This window comes from Schistosoma mansoni, chromosome 4 (genome assembly GCF_000237925.1).
Source record: "Schistosoma mansoni strain Puerto Rico chromosome 4, complete genome".
NCBI classification, from domain to species: Eukaryota; Metazoa; Platyhelminthes; class Trematoda; order Strigeidida; family Schistosomatidae; genus Schistosoma; species Schistosoma mansoni.
This window is the reverse complement of record NC_031498.1, coordinates 25478504-25492729: the sequence shown is the minus strand read 5'-3', so window position 1 is coordinate 25492729 and position 14226 is coordinate 25478504. Positions and strand designations below refer to the sequence as shown.

Below are 14226 nucleotides of genomic sequence, written 5' to 3'. Positions count from 1 at the left end.
TTCGAGTCCCAGAGTGAACATCAACTCTGAGATGCAGGTACATCCAGCTGACGAGTCCCAAATAGGACGAAACGCGCGTCCTGGATTCCACTGCTAGCCACTATCCATCTCTGCTTATAAGTACTCTGTTAAGACACTAAACACTGTATGCACTACGCGATTCATTTTTAAATATGACGTTCATGGTTCTTAACTATTGAGTTTTTAAACGATCATAACGAGATAACTATGTCACTTTCTTAAAGTATTTAAGTTTTTTTTACACTATTCACTGAAAATGATTAGGTGTTTGTAAAATTGATAACTGTGTTATACACTCATATCCAGTCATTAACAAGTAGAAAAGCCATGACAAAGGTATCAAAGGCTTCGTTATATAGTTTGTTTTCATCTTTGAAGAAGAGGTGGGAACAGTTTTCAGATAGTTGAAAACTATTATTTTGATTTGGAACATTCTAATAGTCAATAAGACGTTGTGGAGATTGTTGAATATCATTGAAATCATGAACTAATCAATGTTAAACCGTCATTGAAAACCTGGAATCATTAGACGGCCATTTCGTCCTAGTATGGGACACCTCAGCAGTGCGGATCTACGAACCTAAGACCTATCAGTTTGTCGCGTGAATGCTCAACCACTAGACCACTGAGTCGGAATCTAGCTGTGTTAATGTCTAACTTTAACCAATCCACGAATTTAAATAAATTAATATGTAAAGGATGATGTAGGTAGTTTCATTGTTTTTTGTTAGTAGGTAGATGAATTTCTGTCATCTATTTATTTGGATAAAGCAATGAGAAGACGAAGTTAATCTAAATAAACGTGATGTATTTGTGTCATACATTTCGAATAATTTGGGCACATATATGTTTATCAAGTCATTTCATATGAAAATCAATAAAGGTCAATTAAATGAAGGTTCAAGTAAACAAAGCAATAAAAGTGAGCGAAAATTGCCATCGTATAGAAAGAATAGAGAATTGTCTCATTACCCTAGGCCATGCAATGACTTACGGATAAGCCGTGACCACTATTGTTCAACCGTGTCTGTTTTTAGACAGTAACTCACTGAAGATAGTCGCACAATATCGTGGACTGGATAACGTTAGATATCAACACTGTTGTATGCTGGTTCAGTAGTCTACAGGCTAAACGTCCGTACACGAGATCAAAAGTTCTGGGTCCCAGTGACGCGTTCTGGATCGTGAGAAATGCATCGCTGAGGAGTCTCATGCCTGGACGAAACCTCTATCCAGTACTTCAAGGTTTTCAGTGGTAGGCTAACATTCATCCATTCATCATATCAAACTAAATTCAACAATCTTCACAACACTATACTGATAATTATTTAGACTGAATGAAATTAAAGTCGATTAGTTACACTATCATGGAACGATTATTTTATCATAATTCACGAAAATATATCTCAAAAAATATTGTAGTGAACTTTGAAATGTACTTTGCTATCATCTACGGTTGTTTTACTACTGTGCCAATAATTTGTCAATTGATGTAATGTAATCTGTAATGTTTAAAGAAAGTGATCATATTAATTCATTCATGCGTAATGGTTTTTACGTCATATGTGTCTTTTGAGGGAGAATAAATGTCACTTTATAGCTGGTTAGACTTGGAAATATGAACGTCTTACCTAATATAATATACGTAATAACTCTATAATTTGATGCTAAACATTTGCATAACAATTCCTTTCGTCATTTCTGTAAATACATATTATTATCTATTTGTCAAGTCATTTACTTCAAAATCCTACTTTGTTTGACAAGTGTATAATAAACAACATAGCATATATTGAGCTGATTGAAAGTTGGTTGAAGTTAGACACTAACAATTTTAGATGCTGGCTCAGTGGTCTAGATGCTAAGTGTTCGCGAGCGAGACCGCAGGTCTTGGATTCCATTATCGCATGAGGGATCGTGTGTGTGCCCTGTTGAGTAGTCTTACGCTAGGCCGGAACGGCTGTCCAATGCTTCCAGGTCTTTGATTGTAGTCTAACATTGATCGGTGCATGAGGTCTATCCAGACTTACAGATTATAGGGGCGGATTCAAGATTACGACAAACTGTATTTTTATGTATAATGAAGTGTTAAAATTTATGAATAGCCAAGGCTTCAATAAACCTGAGAATTCATCGTTGACAATTTCTACACAACATTATAAAAGCTGTATTATTGTCGATTCTGTGCCGCGTTCCAAGCATTTTTTTGATGTCGATGAACATTGTTTTTTACTTCCCACGTTTATCGGAACATTTTGAATTAACTGGTTATGAAATCATCTAAGCACATTTTCCATAACCCTTGGTTGCATTTTTCAATTACGCCTCCTTATGTATGTGTGTCCACATGTATATTGGTAAATGCGACGGAATGTGAAGTAACCATTCACCTATTTGGAGTCATGGGCTTATTCTTATCAATCACAACCGGTTTAGCAGCATCACAGATTTTGATGGTGTTTTTTTCTCTAAGCTGAATGGTTTTCTCGATGGATGCTTTCAATATCCGTCTTAAAATCATACTATTAAATCCACGTTTACATGGTAGATAGATATAAACAGTTTTCTTAGGATGAGAATAAACGAGAGGTTTTAGTGTTGACTGACATTTTTTACCTAATTATAAAGTTTAATTTTTCGTCCTCTTTAACCGTACCTGTACTGTATATTCTTTGAATCCCATATAAGAGGCACTTAACCGAGCCTCGCTTGTATTGCAATGGACAGAAACTGTGGAAATTTAAATAACGGCCAGTTCAAGTCTTCATCCTATAAACTGACCGTCTTATAGTCTCATCCTCCCTTCGACTCAAAGGATGTCTTGGAAGAGCAATTATTTATTACCTTCCGCTTCATAGTTCATCACGATATCGCTCTGTACACCACTGAGTTTATCTGATAACTGGGAAGCCTCAAAATCTTAATCACTTGTAACTAATATATCATTCATGTATTTCTTATACAAAGTTACTTCGCTAATGAGCTCACTCGTCATATTCTCAATATTTGACATAAAAACATCAGCTAAGAAAGTCCTTAAAGGACTACCTATAGTAATACCATCAACTTGTCGAAAATATTCACCTTCAAACGTGGACTGAACATTTTGCAGTTCATAACAAAAGTAATTCGTTCAACTAGGTTAACCGAATAGAAAAAAAGGAGCTTACTAGATATAAAGTCACAAAGAAAAACAACAGTATTGATTAAAGGCACATTCGTAAAAAGAGAGTTTACATTGAAAGAATGTAAAGTCTTGCTTTTCTTAACAGATCGATTTTTAAACAGCCATCAATTCTCACTATATGATTATATAAACATATATTCTCTGTGGAAACATAATTTGGAATTATAAGCAAAGGTGGATAGTGGCTAGCAGTAGAATCCAGGAAGCACGTTTCGTTCTACTCAGGACTCGTCAGCTGGATATATCTGCATCTTAAATTTGACTCAGCAACTAAGTGAATAACACAATGGCGTTTGAAGCGAGTTTGAGTTCGAGTCCCAGAGTGAATATCGACTCTGAGATGCAGGTTCATCCTGCTGACGAGTTCTGAATGGGACGAAATGCGCGTATTGGATTCCACTGCTAGCCACTATTAATCTTTGCTTAGAATGCTTGTGAATTAAGGCAATATTGAGGCAATATTCGCAGTAGAGGCGTGCCTGAGAAGATAGTGAACATCATACGGAACTCCTATGATGGACTAAACTGCCAAATCGTCCACGGAGGACAACTCACCGACTCGTTCGAGGTAAAGACCGGTGTTAGGCAAGGTTGCCTACTCTCACCCTTTCTCTTTCTCCTGGTGATCGACTGGATTATGAAGACGTCAACATCTGGAGGAATGCACGGGATACAGTGGACAGGCAGGATGCAGCTTGACGATTTAGACTTCGCGGATGATCTGGCTCTTCTATCACAAACGCAACAACAAATGCACGAGAAAACGACCAGTGTAGCAGCAGCCTCAGCAGCAGTAGGTCTCAATATAAACAAAGGGAAAAGCAAGACTCTTCGATACAATACAATATGCACCAATCAAATTACACTTGACGGAGAAGCTTTGGAGGATGTGGAAATCTTTACATATCTGGGCAGCATCATTGATGAACACGGTGGATCAGATGCAGATGTGAGGGCGCGGATCGGCAAAGCAAGAGCAGCATACCTACAGCTGAAAAACATCTGGAGCTCAAAACAATTGTCAACCAACACCAAGGTTAGAATTTTCAATACAAATGTCAAGACAGTTCTTCTGTATGGGGCAGAGACGTGGAGAACTACGAAAGCCATTATCCAGAAGATACAAGTGTTTATTAACAGCTGTCTACGCAAGATACTTCGGATCCGATGGCCAGACACTATCAGCAACAAGTTACTGTGGGAGACAACAAACCAGATTCCAGCGGAGGAAGAAATCAGGAAGAAGCGCTGGAAGTGGATTGGGCACACTTTGAGGAAATCACCCAATTGTGTCACAAGACAAGCCCTCACATGGAATCCTGAAGGTCGAAGGAGAAGAGGAAGACCAAAGAACACATTACGCCGAGAAATAGAGACAGACATGAGAAGAATGAACAAGAACTGGAAAGAACTAGAAAAGAAGGCCCAGGACAGAGTGGGTTGGAGAATGCTGGTCGGCGGCCTATGCTCCATTGGGAGTAACAGGCGTAAGTAAGTAAGTAAGTAATTCGCAGTAGACATATATGCCAATAAGTGACTGATCAATTGTAATCCTAAACATCAATGAAAAGATTCAAGTAAACAATAACAAGTGAATAATTAGGAATTCTCACCGCGTATATGTATTGACACACAATCTATTTACATAATAAATACATTGTAAAACCTGTATTTGTCATGACTGCATTCGGTTTTCTAATTGTCATAATTTACCTAAATATACTATTCCTTGGCCAAATAACTTATTATGTAGTGTATAATATAACTCATGTTGTGTGGCTAATAAAGTTGTTCATCTTTGAATTATAGTTTAGTTAAAAATGTACAATCAAAAGATAATGGTATGTTAATAAATATTATTGGGTGTCTAAATTGGAAGGAAATTTAACCAGTGTTTATGTAGAAGCTTTTTATATTATTAATAATGTATGATTTTATATGGTAATAAATAAAGGATCAATTAAAAAGACCTCGGACAGTTTGAATACGTTATTAAAGCTCTGGTTAAAACACAGTATTGATAAGTTATGGCACGTGTATCTTCGTTGATTGAGCTAGTAACATAGTTTAAAAAATATCGGAGTACTTTTAGGTTTGAAAGCTGCTCTATTATTTTTGGCTAATTACATTGCAATGATTGTAAAACGTTTATGTCTTAAATATAGTGGCATATGATTTTGCAAAAGAACACTACTGAGGTGGCATAAACTGAGATGGGTATTCCAACTCACTGATCACTGGTTCTTTAAAAATTATTTTCAAATAATAACTTAACTGTATAAGCAAAGATGGATAGTGGCTAGCAGTGGAATCCAGGACGCGCGTTTTGTCCCAATTGTGACTCATCAGCCGGATGAACCTGTATCTCAGAGTTGATTTTCACTCTGGGACTCGAACTCAGTACCTTTCGCTTCAAACTCAATCGCATTATCCCCTCAGCTACTGATTCCTGATAGCCACTTGCTTGTGCAATGGGGTGAAGTTTAAATTCACTTAGTATTGTTTGTTTGTATCTTCCCAGAATGAACATCAACTCTGAGATGCAGGTACATCCAAATGACGAGTCCCCAAGTAATACGAAAACGTGCATCCTGCATTCCACTTGCTAGCCCACTATCCCATTTCTGATTATAATTCTTGTGAATAAGGCTATATCGATGCAATACGAGCAGTATGCACATATGGCCAATAAGAGACTGACCATTTGCAGTCCTAAACATTAATGAGAAGATACAAACAAAGAATACTAAGTGAATTTAACTGTATAAAGTATGTATCAATCGTCAATCATATGTTGGTTGGTGATGAAGCACTAATAAGTCATCTTCTTTGCTTTTTTATCTGTTAACAATTATAGAAATTTGATCCTTCATGCATTAAGTTCTTGCATCTTTTGCTACATTATAAATGTTTGAAGGTTAATTAACCGATTAGACTCAATAATTGACTAACTATAGTTCTATTGTATGTTAGAAATGCGATAGCTTTCTGTGAAGGTTTCCAAATCAAGTCAAGAATTGATGGTTTTAAAAAATATAGTCCAAATCTTGTTAGAAATTTAACTCTTTTGAGATTTATATAAGTTGTGGTTTACTATTTTAATTGATGATACATCAGTAAAACACAACTGTTTTGCTTATCTAAAAATACAAATTTCTAAAAATGACCATATCCTTCTGAACGTTAGTTTAGTCTTTAAGAAATAGTTTGTTGAATGTGTCAACTTGGAAATATGCCTTTTAAATCTTCCAAAAAACTTCAAGAGTTCATTTCGTAACACACCTATTAATTGTGAGAGAGCACAGTCTACTTAAATAGTAAAGATAAATTATATAATTATCGGATAGTATCTAGTAACAAGTGCTTTCTGTCAGACATTCATATACAGATTCTATGGGAAATCTACTTCATAAATTAACCAATCAAATTTCTACAAAATTCTTTAACTTTTAATTTAACCAATCATAAATAAGATTGTAGCTGATTAACGTTCCCAAAAAAATTAACCAATCACAATAATTCATGATTATCTTAAATAATAACTGTTGATGACTATATGAATGGAATATAAGTATTATGACCAAAATTATCCATTTTTTGGCATATAAATGATTACATAACTGACGGAACAAATCATCATTCAACATATAAGACTCATTCAATATTTCCCCTATTACATAATACTTAAATTAAATCAATCGATTATGTAATCAATATGGAATTATGGAGGCAAAATGCCAAAATCTATATTTTCTATTTTCTATTCATTATTAATTCTGTATTTATATATCAAGTATTTGGATCATGTTTTCAATCGTCTGGATCTATATCAATTACATATGAAATTATTGAAGAATCTAATATACCATTAATTATTAGTAATTTAAAAAAAGATTTATGTATAGATCAATATTCTATAGAAAATTTTATCTCATTTAATAAACCTAATATCAATCAACATGAATTTATTATATTTCCAACATCACAACCATATTATAAATATTTTATTATAAAAACTGAAACCATAGCAACAACCAATTTAAATGAACAATATTTAATATTAAATCAATCCATTGATCGTGAATTATTATGTAATAAAACTAATGATGTGACGAATAGTCATTCAAATGTATTACAATTAAATGGTAATGAAAATTTCTATTCTAATACATATATACAACAATATTATAATGAAAATAATAATATATTATGTAATTGTTATGATTTATTAGGTTGGTGTACTATATATCTACATTTAGCTTTAATCCCATTACATAATAATCGATTATATAACAGAATCCATTCATCCAACATGTCATTGTTAAATAATACACAAGAATCATCAATGTTAACAAAACCTACTACTGACTACTGGTTAAATTCTATAAGTAGTATGAAATTTTTTATTATAGAATTAAAAATCATTGATATTAATGATAATATACCTATATTTAATCCATCTAATTATAAAATTATTATAAGTGAATCAGATAAACCAGGTATCAACTATCGTTTACCAATAGCATATGATCAAGATTTAGGTATTAATTCATTAATTCATTATAATATCACTTTCATTCATGCAATAAATAATCAAGATCATACTATTGAATTATTTTCGATCAATAATACTAATATTACTAATAATAGTAATAATAATAATAATCAATTTATTCTTATACAAGATAATAATCATAATCATAATCATCCTGAAACACAATCAATAAATCAATACAATAAAAATCAATTATATATTCAATTAATTGATTCATTAGATAGAGAATTATATCATCAATATTATATACAAATTATAGCTATGGATCAATCAATCAATCATCGAAAAACTGGTACATTAACATTATTCATTGAAATAGCTGATATTAATGATCAATTACCAATATTTGAATATAATCAATATTTATTTCATCTAATAGAAAATTCACCTAAAGGTACTCTCATTGGTCAAGTCAAAGCAAATGATATAGATGATGGTATCAATTCAATGATCAAGTATAATATAAAAGAAATTAAACCACTTTTCAATAATAATAATAATAATGATTATTATTATTATAATGATAATAATAATAATCAATTAATCAATATTGATCCAATTACTGGTGAAATTAAATTAATCAATATAATTGATCGTGAAAAATTATTAAAATTGTATTTAATTATTGAAGCTAAAGATAATGGTCAACCATCAAAATCAACTATAACTAATGTTATTATTGAAATTGATGATATAAATGATAATAATCCAATTATTGATCTATGGGGTTATAAAGAAATATTAAATTCAACTGGAATAATGATGACGACTACTACTAGTACTACTGATATACAACATAGTAGTTTAATACCATTTTATTTAATTTCATCAGAAAATTCATTTATACCTATACATATATGGGTTAGTGAATTATTAAATATTAGATCCATATTATCTATTGTAAAAGTAAATGATCTAGATCAAGGAATAAATGGTACAGTTCAATGTATTTTAAATGATTCCTATTTCATTTTACAACCTGAATTGGCCAATAATAATAATAATAATGATAATCAAATGAAAAGTTATTACATCATATTATCTAAATCATTAGATTATGAATTACAAATTATACATCATTTACCTATTCTATGTTATGATTTAGGGGTACCAATAGCTAGAACATCAACAGTTTTATTAAATATTCATATTAAAGATGAAAATGATAATGAACCAAAATTTTTGATCCCAGAAATTTTTACACCAGCACAATGGATCAATAAAGTACAATTTATCAATCATTATCAAGACAATAATGATAATAATGATAATAATAATAATATGAATTCGATCTTTGATTTTCATCAGAACTTATTAAATCTTATGTTAACACCATTAGAAATTTTAATCCCTGAAACATGTCCAATCAATACTGTTATATTAAAATTTCCTGTTCTTGATATAGATAGTGGAATGAATAGCATGTTGAACTATGAATTGAGATCAATAAATCAATACCTTTTAAATAGTCTAAACTTAAGCGGATCAACGGAGATCAATAATATGATCGATTTTATACGTATTAATCATACAACAGGTGAAATTATCATTTGTCAATCATTAAAATTAATTCCAGAATATTACAAATATATTTATGAAGTGATTGTCAAGGATCAAGGAATTCCCAGTAAAGTATCACGACTTCACTTTTCATTACAAATATTAATAGTGAATTCTTTTCCACCAGAAGTGGAACTACTAAAACCGAATCATTTAAATAGAACAATATTAGAAGTACATAAAAGTAAATCTAATAAAAAATATGAAATTGAAATGTATGAAAATGAACCAGCTGGTACACAAATTGCCAGAATGATAGGATATGATCCAGATCGTGGTGATGCTGGTCGTATCACATTTATATTAATACAAAATCTTATAAAAACATGTATAGGATCATATAAAAAAATTGATGATGCTATATCTATTGATCCAAATAAGGGTTTAATCACCACATTAAGACCATTAGATCGTGAATTAGATGGTAATTTATTATTATTAACATTACATATACAAGATCATGGTATACCTATTTATACAACTACTATACATATTCATATTAAAATATTAGATATTAATGATAATCCACCAATATTTCTATTACCATTATATTCATGTCATTCATTGGATCGATTACGTAATTCAGATCATCAGAAACATGACAGATCTTCATGTCATTCATCAAACATCTACCCAACTCCTAATATTACGAATCAATTATATAATATGACAATAGTATTACCGAAACAATCTAATCATGATCTATTACATTCATTTATACAATTTCAAACAATTGATTATGATCTAGGTATAAATTCTATGATCACATATCATTTAGATCATAATTGTTCACAATTAAATTTATTTAATAATGATTATTTATTAAATTATTTATTTATTATTGATCAATTAAGTGGTTGTTTAAGTATTATTAGTAAATTTTTTTATGAAAAATTATATACTACTTATAAATTATGTATTATTGCAAAAGATCATGGTCAATTCATTCAACATTATAGTATTCTTAAATTATTGATTGAAATTCAATTACATAATCATAATCATAATCAATCAATAATTTTTATAAATTATTCCATTCAATCCATTAATTATTTAATGAAAAATCAATTAATCAATAATTTATCAATAATCAACAATCATCAAATCAATAAATCGATATTACCATTAAATTATATTGATCAACAACAAAATAATAATAATAATAAAATGACAATTATTATAAGAATATTATTATGTATTACAACAATAATAAGTGGATTAATGATTATTATGATTAGTATTATAAGTATTAAAAAACAACCAAATAGGTTATTATGTAATATTATATGTAAAAAAAATACAAAAGAAACAGCTAAAATTGAATTATTAAGATTTCATGAAGGTAAGTATGATATTATATTGGATAGTTTATTGAGTTAAATAATTGATGAATAGGGTGAAGAAGATTGTTTTATTACTTTATTGTTTACATAGTTGAAAGCGTGAGTGAAACTAGATCACCAAGGAGATCTGGAAGCACTGGATGGCCGTTTCGTTCTATTGTGGGATTCCTCAGCAGTGTGAACCCACGACCAAGCCTCGCGTGATTCGAATTCAGGACCTAACAGTCTCGCGTCAGAGCACTAAACGATAAACCAATGAGCCGGCATCCGATGGTATTTATGTCTAAATCCAACTAATCCACGAAATTGAGCAACCGTTCATCAATTGCCTTCAGTGGGTTGATATCTCACAACAGACGTGGTTTGAACTCCACTGGTCTTTGCTTCTCACCAGAACTCCAAGATTTTCCTCTCGATGTCAGACACTAGTGAGCATATTATTATAATCAGAAGGGGTTTTGTGGAGATTTAGTAATTCATAGTTTAAATTAGGAGTCAATCGAAACTAGACCATCAAGGAAAACGAGGAAACACTGGACGGTCGTTTCGTCCTATTGTGGGACCCCTCAGCAATGCGCATCCATGACCTTGCCTCGCGAGATTTGAATCCACGATCTACCAGTCTCGCACCAGAGCACATAAACGATAAACCAATGAGCCGGCATCAGATGGTGTAAATTTCTAACTCCAACTAATCCACGAAGTTGAGTAACCGTTCACCAGTCGTCTTCAGTGAGTTCCGATCTCACAACAGACGTAGTTTGAATCCCACTGGTCACTGTTTCTCACTAGAACTCCTGGATTTACCTCTCGAAGTCAGTCACTAGTGAGTATATGATTATAATCAGAAGGGCTTTTTTGTGGAGATTTAGTAATTTATAGTTTACATTAGGGGTCAATCAAAGCTAGAATATCAAGAAAAACAAGGAAGCACTGGACGGCCGTTTCGTCCTATTGTGGGATTCCTCAGTAGTGCGCTTTTAACTATGAAAATACTATATTTCGACAAAACCCCTTCTGATTATAACTGACTTTAGTTAGATAACAATTGAAAGTCATGAAACATTAGACAATTATGAAGTCTTAGCACGAGACCCCTTATTAATGAGTATCCATCAGTAAAATGGTAATGGATCTTCAGTTTTCAGTGAAGACTCTAATATTGATAAGATTGAGCTAGTTACCAATGGTTTGTATCGCTATTTGTTATAAGTGTAGCTGAGTTGATGCCTTTTGAACGTATGACGTGATAAAAATCGCCAATCAGAGAGAAGCGAATTTTCAATTGGAACAGTGATACACGGAAACCCGTACGAGCAGTCTAGAGTACTTATTGTTGCTGCTTCCTATCTAGCCCAGCCAGTTAAGTCCAGAACAGCCCCTGTGGTATGAATCATTATACTTCAAACATACTGGGTTTATATACCAATCAAACTGACCACATCGTACCAATAAAATAGAAAATAACATTTGTACAAGATTTAGCCAAATGTATCTGGGAATGTGGGAGGCAGTAATTAATAGACTGGGGATAACTCAAGAATGGTAAATCGTATAATAATGGTCGAAAGGTCAAAATAAATCTTATGATAAGGGGAACATGAATATGAATAGTTTAGTTATTTAGCGGTTATACGGTAAAAAAATATATGCATAATATTGGTTCATAAATAGATCCTTAAGTTACCATACATTATCTCCATCGGGGCATAAAATTAACTTTGGTTGTACAAAATTATGCTTTAATGTGAAGTATCAAGTCTAGATAATATTTAAATCACATAGTTGGAGTTTTCATGGTATTTTCAAAAACTTAGGTAACGACATCAAATAATGTAGATTGTATTGCCGGCGAACATACCACGTTGAAAGCACCGGTTTTCGTCCATATTTGAATAGACAAGATAAAATGAAGAATATGACTTTTCAGTAACTGCCGACTAAACATGATTTCGTCTGGTATTCAGTCTAGTATATACCATTAATTTCTTACTACCACATTCAGTAATTAAGAATTGTAGATTTCAGAATGAATTTGACTCACTATCTTCAAGGTCAAAGCTAACTCATTAAAACATTACTTCTTCAGCGAAATCCTGTCGTAACTAAAGACATTGAAATGAAACTTTCAGTATTCATAGTTAAAATAATTTCACTGCTATTCTGTGCCACACAAATCTCATTTGATTTGTATGAGGGCTGTGATTCTTACTGCCAAGGTGCCCAATCTGAAGCAGGTGGTTTCCTAAGGGGGCCACACCCGGAGCCTTTGACCTAAAGATCTGATCCACAAGGCAGTAGAACATCGTGAGAAGATGCAGCCCCATGGTACTCGGTGACCAATGATTGATTCATACGTCATTTTTTTCCTCAAGATACTGGAGCCCATGTGCACCATTGGTTTGAAATCAGGGTTTCCCAACTCCCCTAGGTGGATTCTCCACATCCACCAACCCAGTTAAAGCGCCAAAAATTCGCTTTTTGTTCTCTCAATTTCGTAAACAACACCTGTGGCACGAGAAGGCAGTGAGTAGGACTTCCCTGGTAGAGGCTATATACGCGTGGCCATATGAGAGCATTTGGAGAGGGAGAGAGGACTCACCCCACTCTCGGCCGTACCAGGGCATTTGGGGGCAAGTCTAGTGTCAGGAGTGGGATTCGAACCCACGCCCATAGAGTAGACTGCGACCTGAACGCAAATAGTTTATCATTCATCTAGTTTAATAAAGATATTAATGAATTTGTTTTAAAACTAAGTATTGATTCAGTCTATGAAACACACTAGATAACCTTCCTTTCTAATTAAAATAATACTACTAACTATTCAACTAGTAATTATAAAGAATATTAATTAATTAATTAATGAATAAGTTCATTGGGTTTGTCATCAATCTACGTAACCATAACAGTTATAAGTTGAAGTAAATAAGGAACTAGAATATTGTCTATCTTCATCCTATTAACCTTTCAATGGGTAACTACATTAGATACTACATACACGCATCAAAATGAAGCTTATTTTTTATTACCTATTAGTTAAACCATACAAAGCATAGTTTACTACTTATAAGTAATATATATCTATATAGTCAATCCAAAAATAGTTTAAATGATAATAGTTAACTTATTCACTTTTATGAGCCACCAAAACTTTTGTTTCCATTTCTTTTCTTTTTTTTCTTTTCTTCTAAAAAATAAAAAATAAAATTAGGGGGGGGGAGGGGGACGATAAATGAATTTTCATTGTTTTAAAAGAAAAGTTTTTTTTAAAAAATAAAATAAAGATTATTATGGACAGATATAATAATAATAATGAAATGTCTACAGACTGAAAGAAAGAGAGAGGAAGGAGAAAATAAAATTTATTCAAGGGATTAATAAATAAATACGTATATATGTATGTATATATATATATAACAGTTGGGAATAATTAATGATAAGCAAGACAATTTGCCTTCTACTTAAAAAAAGAAAAAAAGAGAAGTTGAAGAAATGGTAAGATACAAACTAGTTAACAGTTAATATTTTTCAATAGTTGAAATCATGAGTCAATTGAAGTT

At 32.1% G+C, this 14226-nt stretch overlaps 1 protein-coding gene across 1 annotated transcript; it reads left to right on the top strand.

The window, feature by feature from the left end:
• Positions 1 to 7520: 7520 nt before the first annotated feature.
• On the top strand, positions 7521 to 13722 carry Smp_149140 (cadherin-related; the record flags this gene model as incomplete). Its single annotated transcript, XM_018797308.1, has 6 exons — positions 7521 to 7599; positions 7894 to 8157; positions 8395 to 8709; positions 8818 to 8987; positions 9072 to 10071; positions 13703 to 13722. The coding sequence occupies 6 exons, from the start codon at positions 7521 to 7523 to the stop codon at positions 13720 to 13722; spliced, it is 1848 nt and encodes a 615-aa protein (XP_018652363.1).
• Positions 13723 to 14226: the final 504 nt, after the last annotated feature.